The sequence below is a fragment of the Rhinolophus sinicus genome, chromosome 1, assembly GCF_057876585.1.
Source record: "Rhinolophus sinicus isolate RSI-liver-muscle chromosome 1, RSI-T2T, whole genome shotgun sequence".
Classification (NCBI taxonomy): Eukaryota; Metazoa; Chordata; class Mammalia; order Chiroptera; family Rhinolophidae; genus Rhinolophus; species Rhinolophus sinicus.
In genome coordinates, this window is record NC_142501.1 from 9,393,945 (window position 1) to 9,410,537 (window position 16,593).

General features: G+C 41.6%; 1 protein-coding gene across 6 annotated transcripts in view; it reads right to left on the minus strand.

Annotated features, from left to right (window-relative positions):
- The window catches only part of TNRC6B (trinucleotide repeat containing adaptor 6B), a 218,339-nt gene extending 202,811 nt beyond the window's left edge, over positions 1–15,528 (minus strand). Inside the window, exons 1-2 of one of the 6 annotated variants that reach the window (XM_019734462.3) lie at positions 15,339–15,527; positions 15,044–15,128 (exon numbers count right to left, since the gene is read on the minus strand). In XM_019734462.3, coding sequence (XP_019590021.3) covers positions 15,044–15,128; positions 15,339–15,409 — 156 coding nt within the window. In that variant the 5' untranslated portion in view covers positions 15,410–15,527. Of the gene's footprint in view, positions 1–14,908; positions 14,966–15,043; positions 15,276–15,338 lie in introns of those variants that run through there. The other 5 variants (XM_074326433.2, XM_019734464.3, XM_019734463.3 and 2 more) reach the window with 5 other exon arrangements.
- Positions 15,529–16,593: the final 1,065 nt, after the last annotated feature.

Genomic DNA, 16,593 nt, shown 5'->3' on the forward strand with positions numbered 1-16,593 from the left:
GCTCAGTTGGTTGGAGTGCATCCTCTCAACCACAAGGTTGCCAGTTCGATTCCCACAAGGGATGGTGGGCTGCACCCCCTGCAACTAGCAACGGCAACTGGACCTGGAGCTGAGCTGCGACCTCCACAACTAAGATTGAAAGGACAACAATTTGACTTGGATGGAGCTGATGAGTCCTGGGAAAAACATACCACTGTTCCCCAATAAAAAGTCCTGGAAATACACAGTTCCCCAATAAAGTCCTGTTCCCCTTCCCCAATAAAATCTTTAAAACAAAACAAAACCAAAAAACACAAAAGTCAGCCAAAAAGGATCCAAATACCTAGAAAAGCTTCTTTAAGTGGTCAAAAGCTAGTTAGGTAAGGGGCGCCGTAGTGCAGGAGAAAGCTTCTACTTTTTATGTATGCTTCTGTGCCATTTGGATTTTTGTTTTACCATAAGCATGTATTCCTTTTAGAAAGATTTATTTTTTAAGCTACCACATAAGCTGATAATAGGAAGGGTCAGTCTAGAGAAAGCATGCTGCTCTTTCTGAAACCTTACTACAGAGATAGGATATATATTCACGTGGAGTACTGCACATTTTAAATCTCTTTTCCTTACTATTTATTACCACAAAGCACTCCTGAAAGGAGAACGGAGAAAGGAACTATGAGATTCTTAACATAAAGCCAGTGAATTGTGAAGTGTCACGTGACAGTGACAGCTGCCTAAGGTATCAAGCTTTGTGAAGAGGTGTCCTAATTCCTATTAACTGGCCTGTAGAGAACAGATTTAATCTCATATCCTGTAGAAGAAAAAAAGGAAAGTAGGTTTCATTTTCTGAAGGTAACAAAAGTAACCAAACATTAGAGCTAAGAAAGCAAATACAAGTCCACAATCCCTTAGCCACAACTCCAAGATGCACAAACTCCTGACAACCAAAAGTTGTCTGTAATTCATTTTGTGGCAAAACTTGATCTGAACTTAATTGGCAGCAAAATCTGACCTAAACTGACATGAGACTATTTATAGTCTACTTACTAAAGTAAGAATAGTCATAGCTTTGGCTGCCGAAATTGTAATGTATTTGACTATGAAGTGCTGTGCCCACCTCCACAGGGACATTACGTAATGTATGTTAAATGCATCCGATTAGATTTCTAAAAACTAAAAAAAATTCTGAACTTAACAAAAAGCAAAAAAAAATTCTGAATTCTAAAATACAGCTGGCCCTTAAGAGTTTCCAGCAAGGGACTATGAACCTTAAAATGGAATTTTATTATTATAAAATGGTCCTGTCAACCTCCACTGAAATATGTAATGTTTTCTGAAAATATTCCTATAAATAAGTTTGCACTAATTAATTTCTTTTCTTAAACCTTACCACTATTAAAAATATTCTATTTTGAATATCTACAAATCTATACTGTATTATTAGTTAGAATATTTTATACCACTTCAACTTGTCTCTGAGAGCAACATTACATCAGCCTTTGGCAAGACGGTGTTATCTGAAAGGGGGCAAGTTAAAAAAGCAGACTCTGTAAGTATGCTCTGATTTTTCTTTTTTATGCTTACAAAAAAAAGGGCATGAGTTTTTTTTTAATGTATCAAAGAGGAACGCAGATTTTAAAAGTTAATCAGCATCAATTTAAATATTTAAAAGAATCAAAATAAAAAATAAGTCAAAATCCCAGTAGTTATCAAGCAATAGAACACAAAATAAAAGAAACAGAACATGTACAAGTAAGGAAAATTATATATTTTAACCCAGTTATATGTACCACTTCTATGATAACATATGACTAAATGACAACAAAGCTTGCAGAACTAAAGGTCTCTATTGTAGAAAGACACTTATAAAGCCAGATTAAAGCAAGAACAAAAACGTAAGACTAAGAACCTGTTATTAATTACAATGAAGAGTAATTTAGAAGATTTCCCATAGAAAATAGGGACAGGATGACATTTTAATAAACATAAACATAGTACTATGTTTTAAACCCTTGTACCTATAGAAAACAAAATTTGTTTTTGTTTTGTTTTGTTTTGACTATACACCAATCCTTTCCCCCTCCACACCCCCGCCACACACACTCTCACACACACCAACAAATGCTAGAAACAATGCAACCAAACAGGAAACTCATTTCACAACTGGTAAACCTCTTAATAACTGTGTGAGGTAGAGAAGAATCCTAAATTATTTCTGTCTAAAGGAAGCTCAAAGAAACTAAAGACTGAAAAATAACTCAAAACACTCCTTAAAGTAACATTAGTAGGAAAATTAGTTGTTGCTACATCCTCAAAACAAGTGTTATTTACTGAATTGTGGATTTTACTATCCAAGAAAAACATGCAGCCATCAGAAATAGTGTATGTGAAAACATCACTGATATATGGAATTCTAAATTAAAAATTAAAAACTTCTGGGTAAATTTGGATTTAAAAAGTCATACATAAAAATTTAAAAGAAAATTTTCCCACTATAACTTTCCTTTCACTTAAACAAAACAGAATTGTAAGAAAAGAGGATAAAAAATAAAAGACGACAATAAAAAGGTACTAAGGTATAAGATAAAGAACAAGCCAAAGAGGACATCACATAAGAGTATCCAAACTCTCTATTTCAAGATTTATTATAAAAGAACTAGAAAGCTATAAATTCAACTAGCTAAAAAGGCAAAACTGAAGAAAATCAAAGCTGAAAGCTAAACATCTAAGAATTTAACCTACTCAGAATATTTTTTTTAAAAGTCCTTGTTTCCTAATGGGGGGTGGGGTGGGGTGAAGGTAGGACTAATGGAACCTTCAGGTACTAGAAAACAAAGACTGTGGGAAAATAATTTTACTGTCACCCCAAAGAATTATACCCAGTGACTAAAGTTGCATATAATGTAGCACGTATACCAATCTACTAGGTTCTAAGGATATTCCTTGGTTAATTACATAACGGATCCAGATTCAAGGAGACTCTTTGAACTAGGTCATTCACGTAATTCCTGCAGTGTAAGCCACATATAGATATGTGCTCATGCTACTGGAATTCAACATCTTACAGGAATAAATTTAAATTCTGAAGGCATTAATAATGCTGTACAGGTATCAAGAACCAATTTTACACCCTTTATATGATGCAATATATTTTGACAGGGTGATCTTAGTTTCTTTACACATTAGTTAGTTGACTATCATGATTTAAGGAGCTTCCACAGTTAAGAGTACAGTGTAGTGAAGAAGTACACAAAAATATCCAGACATCAGCTGGGAAAAGAGTATCACATAAAAACAATTTAAGAAAGCTTACTAAGAAGCAGTTAAGTACATAAGTTAAGTACATAAGTTGTAAATACAAATTGAGACTAAATATATGCCAATAAATATATAGAAACTTTCAAATAAAAGTTATTTTTCAAGATACACACCCCTAAGAAGTTTTATATTTATCTCAGACAGGTTGCCAACACTAAAAATATTTTGTAACTACTATTCTGCTTCCAAACCAGCTTACAAATCACACAAGGAAGTCTACCTCGTTTCTTTGAACTCATTTTGGACCCCAAACAGTATTACCCAGACAAATCATTTAACCAGACCTGGAAAATGATTCTTGGTTGTCTCCCAAAATCAAATCCACCCTGAAAGAATGAAGATTTTTTCCCCTACGGAAATGCCAAAGAATATCTCATACTCTGGAAGCAACTCCTAAGTAATTCCTTAAATCTTTTCAGAAAAGGCAGGACTTCCACTTCCAGAAAAAATGGAGTAACAGGAACCAGATATAACCTGCACCTGAAACAACTAAAATTATGGACGAAAAATATGTTTAAAACTTTGGGTATCAGGCAAGGAAGGATCCCCGAGATTTGGTAAACAAGTAAGGTGAGCCATACCATTGCCCTAGCTTGCTGCGTAGGGAGTTTCCAGGCCACAGTGCAGGAAAGGGGAACCCAGGTGGTATTCAGACACCTCCCTTTGTTGAGACGATGGAGCTGAGATTCTGGGAAGGCCAAGACAGCTCGAGTTTGCAGTGTATAGTACTGGAGAAGAAAGAGCTGCAGAGAAAGAACGCCAGAGATCTGCAGGGGACCCCTTGAGTATTCAGCTGAGTACTAGCTGAGTCAATAAGAAAAACACAGCTAAACATCACACTTAATGGTACAATGCTTTCCCTCTAAATCTGGGAAAAAAGCAAAGACGCCCATTCATACCACTTCTATTCAACATGGTACTGAGGTCCTAGGCAGTACATAAGGCAAGAATTAGAACTCAAAGGTGAGGAAGTAAAATTGTCTTTCTTTGTAAATGATATAACTATGTATGTGGGAAATAAAAATACAAAAATGCCACTAGAGTAACAAATGAAATTAGCAAAGTTTATTTATTTAATTAGAATCACAAGCATATCAATAAAAACAAACTGTATCCAAATGAAGAGGCCTTATTCAAGAAAGTCTTCCAGGAAGAAAAAGTTTAGAGAAGGTTGAGAGTGAGAAGGAAAATGGTTTGGAAGCCAGAAACAGAGTATTTCACATAAGGCACAGCCTTTATAAAGTATGGGGACAAAAAGGGAGAAAAACAAGGAAAACAGAGAAAAGACTGTACGGGAGAAGGCCAAGATTCAAAATCAGGGAATGACAGTTGATAGATGGAAGCAGCCTAGGAGTTTGGCTCAGACACAACTGTTTGGATTTCACCGAGTAAGAAAGCACAGGTTGATAAAGAAGGGAAAAGAAAACCGAGTGCCGGAAACATTTTCTGGGGAGAAACTAGGAACAGGACAACTGACATGAAGCTATTTTAATAATCCAGACACAGCTTGAGGATGACTTACAATCAGGATGACGGCATGGAAACAAAAATGAGAAGCTCAAAGTCCAAAGCCACAGAGAAAAGAGCTAAAGGATCTGGCAATGTTTCAAGAGTCAGTGTTTCAGGGTTTCAAGAATCAGGTATTGGGAGGATGGATTACCAGTGACCAGCGGGCCCCAATAGTCAATAATAACTGTCTAAGGAGATGAAACAGGCCTCTCTCCAGCCTCCAGAGTTAACTTTCCGAAAAGCGCCCTGAATGCTAAAGCCAAGTTCTAAAAAACTTGGGAGGTTAAAGGAAACAAGAGAAAATGACACTAAATACACATTTTTAAGTACAGTAAATACAAGTCTAGAGAGCATTCCCTCCAAAAGCAAACAGAGAGCATCAGTGTTGAGCCCTGGCGCTGGCATGTTCGGGAAGCGTAGGGTGGTGTCACAATGTGCTGAGGCCAACTCACAAGCTGTGTGTGGGGCACAGGGTCCCCTTTTTAGAGTTTTCAAACCAGCCCTTACTGGCTTGAAATGTGATGCCTTTTGCATTTTCATTCTCTTGTTTTGTTTTTTGTGATTTCTACAAAGAGCCTTTTCACTAATTCTCTGGGTGTTTTAAAAGTAAAGTTTTCCCCTCTAGGCCCATGTTTCCACCATACATTGCAGAATGTGGGGACATAAACAGATCTCCACTCTTTAAATGAATCCACAGACCCACCTGCCTGGTTTAAGCAGGAATCAGTAATTAGTGTGCCCTTTTGTTTAAGGAGATAGAGCCAAACTGCAAATAAAAACATCATAAATTTTAAACACTTTGGTATAAAAATATAAAATTCTTAGAGCAAAAAGGTTGACAAAAGAGCAGTTGGTGAAAGATTTATTTTAAAATCTGTTGTCCGTGGTACATTTAAGGGGAGAGATTCTATATTTAGAAGTTCCACAGCGATATACATCTGGGTAAAATATCTCCTCACAGAAGGATTTATTACTGAGCATGATACACCATCAGCAAGATTTTCACAGGAGGAAAAATATCTAGTTCCGTGGGGAGCTTTTTCATCTTTTACTTTGTATCACCTTCCTCCACTTCAGGACCCAGCAGATGCTCAAGACATTTCTCCTGATACACTGACCTGAGCCTGGTTAGGAAGCCTGGGCCACTTCCAGTTTTTCAGGTTCTTAGTATGTTCTTAAGATAAACACATGCCAAAACAACACTATAAAAATTGCGTTCTATTAAATGTATACATTTAATCAATTAAAACATATTTAGGAAAAGAATACAATGTACTATTCACACGCTACTGAATTAATAAGCATGTTCGTTTGTCATATACCAGATACTATGATCCGTAGCAGGAACACGTTTAAAGTTATCATCCATAGCTTCCTTCAATCCTGTGAATTTGTCTCTTAGATTTTACACCTACTATGTGCAAACCATCCTGTTGGGTGCCATAGAAAAAGCCAAGTAATATAAACCCATTTTGAGCTCAAGGCATTCAAGAGAGAACCCCCGACATGTCCCTCTTCTCGAGTTGAGCAACTACAAGGAACTTACTTCTACCACCAATGCCCTTGAGAGGAATCTGGGGGCCTTGCCCACCAATTACTTGCTACCTTCTCCACTCAAGCAGCTTCAATTTCTCTTTCTCTCCTGGCTTCTTCCCACACACCTTTAAATAGGTTTTCTATCTTACCTTAAGATGTTGCCTTCTCAACCTCACCCTGCTTCTATTTTCTTCCTTTCTTTTCCAAACATCCTAAAATAAACTACACTCATTGCTATCATCCATTATCTCCTTAGCCCCTTGTAATCCAGGTCAATAAGTGAACACACAGAATTTGTAGCCATCAACATTACAACAGTCAATTAGCATCTTCTGGGTCATGATAAGCACCACCAGGGCTTAATCACCTCTTTTTGTGAAAAATATCAAGCTCCGAACATGCAAAGCTGAGAATCACTGGTTAGCCAACCAAGTACAGACATCCCACAATTAGCTGTGAAAACAACAAAGTGATAATAGAATGAAAGAGGCAAGAGATGGGGTGAATTGGGGAAAAAGAGACATTATTTAAGAGTAACAGCTGCGAAAGAGAGATGGAAGGGGACATGAAAGCAAAAAGCTATTAAACTAAAGAGTAAAATGAAGGAAAATGGGCTAGATTTCCATTCAGTGAACCTTCCTGTCTTCAATTCTGGTTGAGAGTCAAATTAAACTAATGCTAGTTCACTGAACCACTTGGAGACTTATGTACTGTGAAGACTTTCAAGCTGTAGAAACTGTCTTTCCCAGTACATGTACCCAGAGATCTTTCTGGGTAATCCTGTCTGATTTCATCCCTTTCGCTGATTCAGTATGCGGCCCTTGTGAGATGGATCAGCACTCACCTCAGGTGATCAAGACGTCATTTTCTTTACTCTCTCGGGCTCCTAGAGATAAGCTTAAATGAGTCACCACTTTCTAACTCCACCTGAAATCATTTGCATGGTTGTAAGTACGACACTCAAGCAAGCATGTTAACTACGTGACAAGCACCATTCTGGCTTATCTTCTTTGAATGATACTTCATAATGCCTTTATGAATTCTAATGTGTGAACCACACAATGCTATCTCAGGCCATTTCCAGTTCTAAAATGCAGTGTAACCTAAGAGTCTGAGTCTGACATGTCCGTTAGGCCATAAGTTAGTTGTTGGCCCTGTACCCCAACACCAGCTGTACAGAGCATCCGACTGAGCTCGTCCCCACTCTACATACTGTGCTAACCGTGCTCCTTCGCGCCTCCGCACAGGCTGTCTCCTCGGCCTGCAGGGCCCTTTTCCTCCAGGACCGTAGTGGGAGCATCACCTTCCCTGGAAAGACTTGCGCGCCCTCTCACTTGTGCTGATGACTTTCCTTTCCCCCCTGCGCCATCCCTTTTACTATCTATTACAGCACTTATGACACCACACGGCACTCGTCTGGGCCCACGTCTGCCTGCCCACCAGGCTGGGCACTCCTTGGGAGCCAAGATCTCTTCTCACGCCCTCCTCGTGGTCCTGGCTTCTAACATAGCATTCGGTACATGGTATATACACTCAAACATTCAGTGAGATTGTAGTCACATCAGGCCCTGGCATATAAAAAGATTTTTAAAGAAATAACCATTCTGATCATTTCTGCTAATAAGGATTAAAAGGATACTCCTTAAACTCTACAATGACTAAATAAAATTTCCTGAGAAATTAAAATTTTTAATCACAATATTCTTTCTGTAATCTTAAAATGTTTACCTACTAAAAGAAACTAAGGAAAAATATAACCTGAAGACAATTTTTAAAAAAAACAAACCCTCCCTGACGCCATGTATTTAATGTATTTAAACCATTGGAATGACCAAGGTTTCATAAAATTCTATTTTTCAGTTCTCTTTCCTAACTTCATTTGAAAAATGTTTACTGAGGATCTACTATGTGCAACTTACAGTGCTAAATACTGGTGATATAAATGTGAACAAAATAGACAAGGTAGATTTATTCGTACAATTATGTTCTAGCAGAGAAACAACATACAAATTAAATGATTATTTAATTACAATTGTATTAAGTGTTCTGTGTTTCAAAGGAACGTATCTCATCATCAGCGATGATTAGGAAGTCACTAAAGTCACATATAAACTGAGCTCTGAGGATTGAAGAGGCATCAACTAAGGTCAGGGCTGGGGTGGGCGTGGAAGTGAGGGTGGGGGGCTTATTGGCCATGGGATTAGCAAGTGCAACGAAGAGACCCTGAGTGGGGAAGAATATGCATCTCAGGACCAAGAAGAGAGTCAGTGTGACAAGAGCACAGGCAGCGAAGGAGAGAAAGACAAGAAAGGAGGCGTCTTCCCCGGGCGCTCAGGGAACAAGACAGACCAGATGCTTATTCTCATTGAGTTTAGATTCTAGAGGGTGGATGGCAGGGTTTGGGGGATTCATTAACAGTTTAAGTAGGGAAGAAATATGATCAGATTCATACTTGTTTTTAAGTAAACATTTTATATTCGAGGTATAACATACATATATACAACAGATATATAATTTTAAAAATTATTCTTGCTGCAGTTTCAACAATTCTGAGGCAGAAAATTCCCTACTTACACAGGAAAAAACAGGTTCAGCAAAGCTAAGAATTTATTTGAGGTTATTTATTCAAACATTTGCGTGCCTACAATATGGCAGGCATAGTACAGTGTGAGCTTAGGGATGCAGAGATGAGTGTGACACAGTCTTGCTCTTAAGAAACACACAATCTAGTAAAAGAGGCAGATCTAGAAACAATAAAGTGCAGTCCGTGCTAGAAATGAGTAAAGTATAAGGAGGCAGAAAGGGATTAAAGCTCCCTAGGAAGAATTAATCATTTCATCTCTGTGTTAAAGAGGCATTTTTTTCATACATTACATAGTACTTGACTTCTCAATCATTCCTGTGCTTGAAACATAGCAGGTACTCAAGCAAATGTCTGTAATATAAACCAACCTAGGACTAAGTTTTAACTCCTAGTTCAGTGCCTTTCCATAATCAACTGTGCCCCAACTCTGGAAGAGTATGCATTAATTCCAAGACTCTTTGTTTGAAGCTGCTTATAGAGCCAGTTTACAAACCACAAAAGAAAATAAGTCACGTTAAATTAAAGCTAAACCTCACTTTTGACCTAGCCTGAAAATCCGTAACAATATCTAAACAGTTATTTTTTAAAAAGCAAATCTTCCTTCATAAGAAATGTTCCTATGAAGACAACCAAGAAAATATGCCACATACTCTTTCATAATTCATGATCTCTGTCCTCAAAGGACTTATATTTCAGTTTCTAATTAGAAAGATAAAACATAGCACATAAAAATAAAACAAAATGCAAAGTAGCATTTGTTCATTTAAAATACTTATAGACTGCCTACTACAGGAATCGTCTTATGGATGCAAAGATGAGTAAGACAAAAGCCTGCCTTCAAGGAACTCATTGTCTTAGGGGGTAAGCCGGTAATACACAGCCCAAGATAATCAGGGCTGTAATTCAGCAGGTACATGCTGAATTACGTACCTAGAGGGGAACACAGAGGCTGTGTAAAGATGCCGTCGGTTCTAATCCATCAGGCACCTATCCCCATTGCTCAGTACCCATACCTTACCAGTTGTTAAATATTTTTAAATTACCCGATTATAAAACAACTGATAAATATTATAAGTAATTGCTATATGAAAAAACAATGACACACACACACACACATAATATAAAAAGGGTTCAGAGGAGATATTAAGAACTGAAGTTTAGGGATGGTCTTGTGATCTCTGGGTTTCTCAGCAAGGAAGGGTAGCATCTGTGGAAAAAGAGCTGGTTCTAGGTAAGGGGACTAGTTATCAAAAGGCCAGCGGCTGGAATTAATTACCCAAGTATCGACCTTCAACTATGTGGAGAATGTGGTTTAGAGCTATGCTGTCCAACATGGTAGCCATTCGCCACATGTGGCTACTGAGTACTTGACACGTGGTTAGTCTGAATTGAGATGTGTTAAGTGAAAAATACACTCCAAATTCAAAGACTTCACATAAAAAAAGAATGTAAAGCATCTCAACTTTTTTTACTGATTGCATGTTTACCTAATAATATTCTGGATCTACTGAAGTAAATTAAAATGCTATGAAAATCAATTTCATCCTTGCTTCTAATGTGGCTGCCACGAAAGTTAAAATTACGTATCTGGCTCATATTTGTGGCTTGCATTCTATTTGTCCTGGACAGTTCTATTCCAAAGAGCTTTAAATAACAAGCTAAAGAGTTTAAACCCTCCAGGCAATGAAACACCACTGAAGATTTTCAAACTCAAGTGCCTGGGGTAGATTTGGAGAGGGGGCAGGAAAAAGAAACAAAGCACTGTTTCAGAAAGATTAGTGTGGGGGAAATCGGTAGGGTCAATGTCAAAAGCCTGGTAAATGTCGAAGGGTAAGCAGGCTCAGCTGGAAGGTACACAAGGTCGTTAGAAGTCCCACGCTGGGTGGAGAGAGGAAGAAATCAAGAGCAGGGTGAGGTGAGAGAAGAATAACAGCTGCAAATGCTGACCCAGCCTGGATAACCAAGGTGCACGGCTCAGCAGACTTGGGGAGCTCTGCCACTGGTTTAGGTTGGATCTACCCTGGGTCAGTGGTAAGGGCTCCCAGGCGGAGGCACCAAACAGAAGAACAGGATAGGTGTCCTCTTCAGCAATTTCCAATCTATCTCTACGCGGCAAGACCTCCAACAGTGGAATCAAGTCCCAGAGGAGGTAGGAGGTAGAAAGAAAGGCTACCAGAAACTACAAGATAGCAATAAATATAAAATCAAAAGCCTGGCCAGAATCACAGAGCCAACAAATATTTACTGGGAGTTTGCTGAATGCCTAATTTTTGGCTAGGCTCTGGAGACATGGGAAACAAAACAGACATGGTCCTGAATCACAAATTGTGGTGAGAGCTATGAAAAAAGAACAGGAGCTCTGAGAGACCTGAAGGTGGATGGGGGTAGTGGGACAAGGTCATAAAGAGGGGACGGTCACTTCTCCTCTGAGGAACTGACAATTTAATCTGAATCCTGAACTCTGGTGGGGGAAGAAAAGGAGTAATCAAGGGAAGAACAGCCCAAGCCAGGGGACTGGTAAGTACAAAAACCTTGAGGCTGGAAAAGGCTTGGATAATTCAAGAAATTCAAGGAAAAGACTTGGGTAACGGAAAGACAGAGCAGAGTTAGAAGTTCAGAAAGGGGGGGGGGGGGCTAAAAGAGATGACAGAAGGTTGGCGAGACAGGTGGAGGCCAGACCCTGCTGAGCCTCACAGCATGAAAAATAATATCCCCCACGGCCTGAGCGCAACGGGAAGCCCTGAGGGGCTCTGACCAGGGAAGCATTGTGATCCTGATGGGGTTCTAAGTGCTCCAACTACCTACGTTCGGCTAAGCCTACTGAACCAGAGCCGGCTTGGCAGCAAAGGGGCAGGAGCCAGTATTCGTAGCTGAGCAGCAGGATACCAGGTCTGGGATAAGGGAGTTTATTATAAGGACCTCCAAGTGTTCCAAGGTTGCAAGTTATGGGAAAAGGACTGCATCACTGAAAAATACAGAAAAATCTGATGGAAGAGCTGGTTTGGGAGGCAAAGTTAGACATAACTCTAAGCACACCGAGTATAAAGGAGTAGCAAAGAATTCCAACAGGTAAGTACGGATGTTGTTTGGAGTATAAAAGAGAGATCAGGCATAGATATGCAGGTTAGTAGATAGAGAGGGTGATAGATACTGCAAGTACCAAAAATAAATGACATTTTCAAGTAGAAAAAGAGGAAAATAAAGCAATGACAACAAAAGGAGCCTGAGCCTGATTCTTAGAGTGTTTGTCTCTGAGACACGAGTCAAGAGAACGGTGTATCAAAAGGGATACAGCATGAAGGAGTTTTTTTGGGGGTGATGGAACTGTTCTGTATCCTAATTGTGGTGTTGGTTACATGAATCTATACATGTGTTAGATACATTGTATACATTCACAGAACTGTATACAAAACTGAAAGTCAGTGTTACATTATTTTAAAATTAAAAAAAAAAAAATTAAGGGGGTGGGAATACTCAAAAGGACTGACTGCTGAAGGGAAACAGAAAAAGATGCTCTGGGAAATTTAACCATTAGGTAATTTGGCAACCTTGGGAAAAGCCTCCGAGAGTGGTGAGGTTGGGAGCCAGGCTGCAAACGATCAAAGAATGACTGAGTGGCAAAGGGAAGCAGTAAGTGGAGCCTCCTCTTTTAGAACTCTGGAAGTGAAAGGAAGAACAGAATGGTACAGCAGCTCAAACAGGTAAGTAGAACTGGAAGATTCGGCAAACTGGAAGAGCCAAACTTCCACGACTATTTAAGTATTCTTCTAGAATATGCGTTTTGCATGTGAATTAACTTTTTTATTGTCCCATTAAACTAAAACTGCTAAAATGAACCTGATGTCATTATATTTTTAACTCTGCTCCTTAGTCAACTAATATTACTGTTAAATGCCAAACACTGTACTAGATACAAAAGTTCCTGGTCCCTGGAAGAGCTCACAGGATTAAACATCATAGCAAGACAGTGGAGCAGAAATCTGCACAAAAGGCTCTGAGGGCCTTGACCTCCAAATTAAATGCATTTTATTTCTCTTTATAAAAATTAAACAGGGAGGAAATAAAAACAAAGCATAGATGTACTTCGGTTAAAAAAAAAGTTCTAAATTTTTAAAAACTAAGGATAAGTTTAACATTAAATTCCTAAGTTAGGTATGGACAACCTAATCATCAGTGGCATTTCCCTTTAGTATTCCTCTCTACTTTTCAGTGCCCTTTCCATACTTCTTCCTCTGGATAATTTAGGGGGCAAAATGGAACAAGCACAGGCTTTGAAACCAGACAGCTTTGAGACTAAATCTGTGCCCTTGAACTTTCTAGGGATGTGATTCTTGGAAGCTCTTTCATCTGTAAAACAGCAATGACACCTACCCAACAGGCTTGAGGTAATGATTAGAAAACAATATATAAAGAGGTTGGTATATGGGAAGCACACAATAAATGTGTTACTATCATTAGAACAAATGGTATTGTTCTTATTTAAAATATGTTTAAGTGCTTCTTTTTGAATGAAGAGAAAAATTATTTTGTTTCAAGGGCATAACACTCATCCGTTACCTTCGAAGAACAGTTTGGGAATTTCTTCTCCTTAAGTCCTATCACAAACTATTCTGCTCAAGTAAAATGTTTGGGACAAGCACTTAAAAACGGTCAAAATTTAGAAAGGTACCGTTATCATCGCTGCGTCCCCAGTGAGACAAGCCAGTCTGATTTGTGTCCTGGATATTTGCGTTAGTTAGTGCAGGGACCTACGTGCATCTCGCTCCCACTACCTACCTAGCAATACCACACACGGTAGAGGTGCAAGGCCATGTGCTAAAAGTTCTGCTTTTTACGATGCATTTACGTAACACTACCAAAAGAATAGTTAATACAGTCTCAAAACCACGATCTTTGATGCTTCTCCAAATCAATGGGAAACTACTATCCTACTGAAATTCCCCACAACTTAACGATGAAAATAGCCTTTGTTGTTAAAACTTGAACAAAATGCTACGATGTACACCTTATTTCTGTATGTTTAACTGCTGGGATGGGGGGCAACTAATGACGTTTTATTCACTGACTATGGAGAAATATCTCTGGCAAATTTTGTGTAATTTTGCTTATACTGTAATACGAATGACCAACTTGAAATTCGTCTTGTCCCTCGCTCGTTCTCTAGCACAGATGCTAAAAAGCAATAAACAGCCCTAAGATACCTGAGAAAGCAAGGTGCCTGAAAAGACCCCGACGGGTACTCGGCGGCCAAAGCACTCAGGATGGGCTGGTCCTGAAGGCGCCTGACAGGACGCTACCGTTACCGGACGCCTACAGCCCCTGAGTGCATTTAGCCCACGGTGGGCTAATAACCCCGCTGGGATGAAATAAAGGGCGCCAGGTCAGGGGAAGGCAGGAAACACTCCCCGGGCTGTTTCGTCCAATGTTATTCCCCCTGCCCCTCGTTTCCTCGTGCAAAGTCTGAATCGCCTCTCCAAGGCAGCCACACAGGCAGGGTTCTGGGATGGGGGTGAGGGAGCGAGACCCCACACACACCGCCCAGGTTAAGCCGCGAAACGCATTCACTCCGTCACGCAGGTCCGGTACACAAGCGGGGACCGCGAGGCTTCGAGGCCTGACGCCTCCCTCGCGGGCCTCAGCTCTCAGCCGCGACGGGGACCCCCTCCTCGCCCCGGACCCCCCCAGCCACGGGAAGCGAACCCGACTCCGCCAGCCCACCCGGAAGCCCTCCCCCACCTCACACCTGCGGGCGCATGACGCCCAAAGCGGTGCGCGCCCGTCCGTCCCGGCCCTGCCCCCACGAGCGCCGCTTCCCCGCGCGCCGGACGTCGCCTGCGCCCCTCTCCGCCCCGGGGTCAAACCCACCAGACGCCCGCCCCCCCCACAGCACGCGCTCAACGCTGCCGCCCCCGCCGGGCCCCGCGCGCGCTCACACCCCTCCCGGCCCTCTCTCCGCCGCGCGCGCTCACTCGCGAGGACACGCACACTCTGCGCCTCAGCTTGACAGGCCGGGCCGCGCCGCGCGCTCCCGCGGGCGTCCTCGCCCACTCGGCCGCCCAGTTCTGTCTGGCGGTGCGCGGGGGAGGGGAAGGGAGACAGTGGCCGTCGGTCCTCACTCACCGCCGAGCCGTGCGGGCTCCGAGTGCGCGGCGTTCCGCTGTGAGCCGATGCGCTACGATGCGCGCGGTCCCCGCTTCTCCGCAGCCTATGGAGGAGACGGAGTCGGGGTACTGAGGAGCGCGGGGGTCGGTCTCTCCCGCTTCACCTCCCAGAATCACGGGGACCCCAGAAACTAAAAACAAAATAAACAAACTTTCCCCTCCGCCTCCCTCCCCCAAAACCACAACACAAACACTCAGGGGCCCGCCCACAGCCCCACTCCATTGGCCGCAGGGAGAATGCCTCTGGCTCTCACTGGCTGGCTTTTGTGCTCGTCAAGCTGCTGCTCCGCCCCTCCAATTCCTCGCGGCTGCCGTCGCCCCTCATTGGTCAAGTGCTTCCCGTTTGACGAGCTAGGATTGGCTCAGCTGCCTGCGCCAATCATTCGGGGACACACCCCCTCAGCATCCCAGAGGCCGCTTCCTCGGTCGCAGACCGGGAGAGGCGAAGGGGAAACTAGAGCATAATGGCGGCCTAGCTCGCTTGGCGCAACCATCGTCTTTTTCCTTGTTTTAGCTCATTAGTGTCTTGCCCTCGCGCAGTATCCCTTAAGGTCTTCTCTCCATCCAGTACTGCCTAATAACGGAATGTATACGTGCCGGCTGCTTGATTTATCTCCTCCGAAGTGCGGAGTGTGGGCTGGTTGTGCGTCATTGGACTGTCAGGATGTCACTCCTTAGTCAAATCTTCAAACTATTGGTAGAACAGCAAGAAAGCCCGTCCAACAACAAGGGCCAATGCCATTGGTTTGACTCCACTGAGTTATTTCCTGGTACCTTATTGGACAAACACGTGCGTCAGTCAGATCTGGATTCGCTGTGCTACAGTTAATTGTTTACAATGGAGTTTGGATGAGTCTGGTCCTTTGGCCTGTAGTTGACCGTAATAATGACAACCACTTATTGCGTGTCCTCTTTGTGCCAACTACAATGCTGAGTTCTTCACAGGGATTATCTGATTAAACTTGTGAGTTTACGTTCTCTAAATTTTACAGATAGAAACTAAGGCGCTGGAGAGGTTGGGAAACTTGCCCAAGGTCACCCAGATAGAAAGTAGTTGGTGGACCCTGCACTTGGTCCTAGATCTATTGGACACCAGAACCTTCTCTCTTTTTAGTAACTCACTTAGCCCAGAATCATACCTGTCAGCCAACCGAATATCTTAAAAACATTGCATTCAGAACCCTAGTTCTTCAGTTGGTTTCTAGAAGTGACTTTGCTGGAGTCTAAAGCTATGGAGGGATTGTCATTGCCTCCACCTCTCCAGGACCCATTCCTCCCCACCCTAAAATAAACAATCGTGGTGCTTCCTGACCAGAAACTTATCTATCTCTATGTTCATTTTCTCAGCTTTCTAAATGGACATTTCTACCATCCTTGTGTGCCAAGCTTACCTCCTCAACCCCCATCCTACCCATCTCCTGCTCTTTCGAGAGAGTCCTCAAGAGCTGGAAACATGGAGAAAGAGTCTAAAGAGAGATAAAGAATAAATCGCTTTAGAAATAAATAATT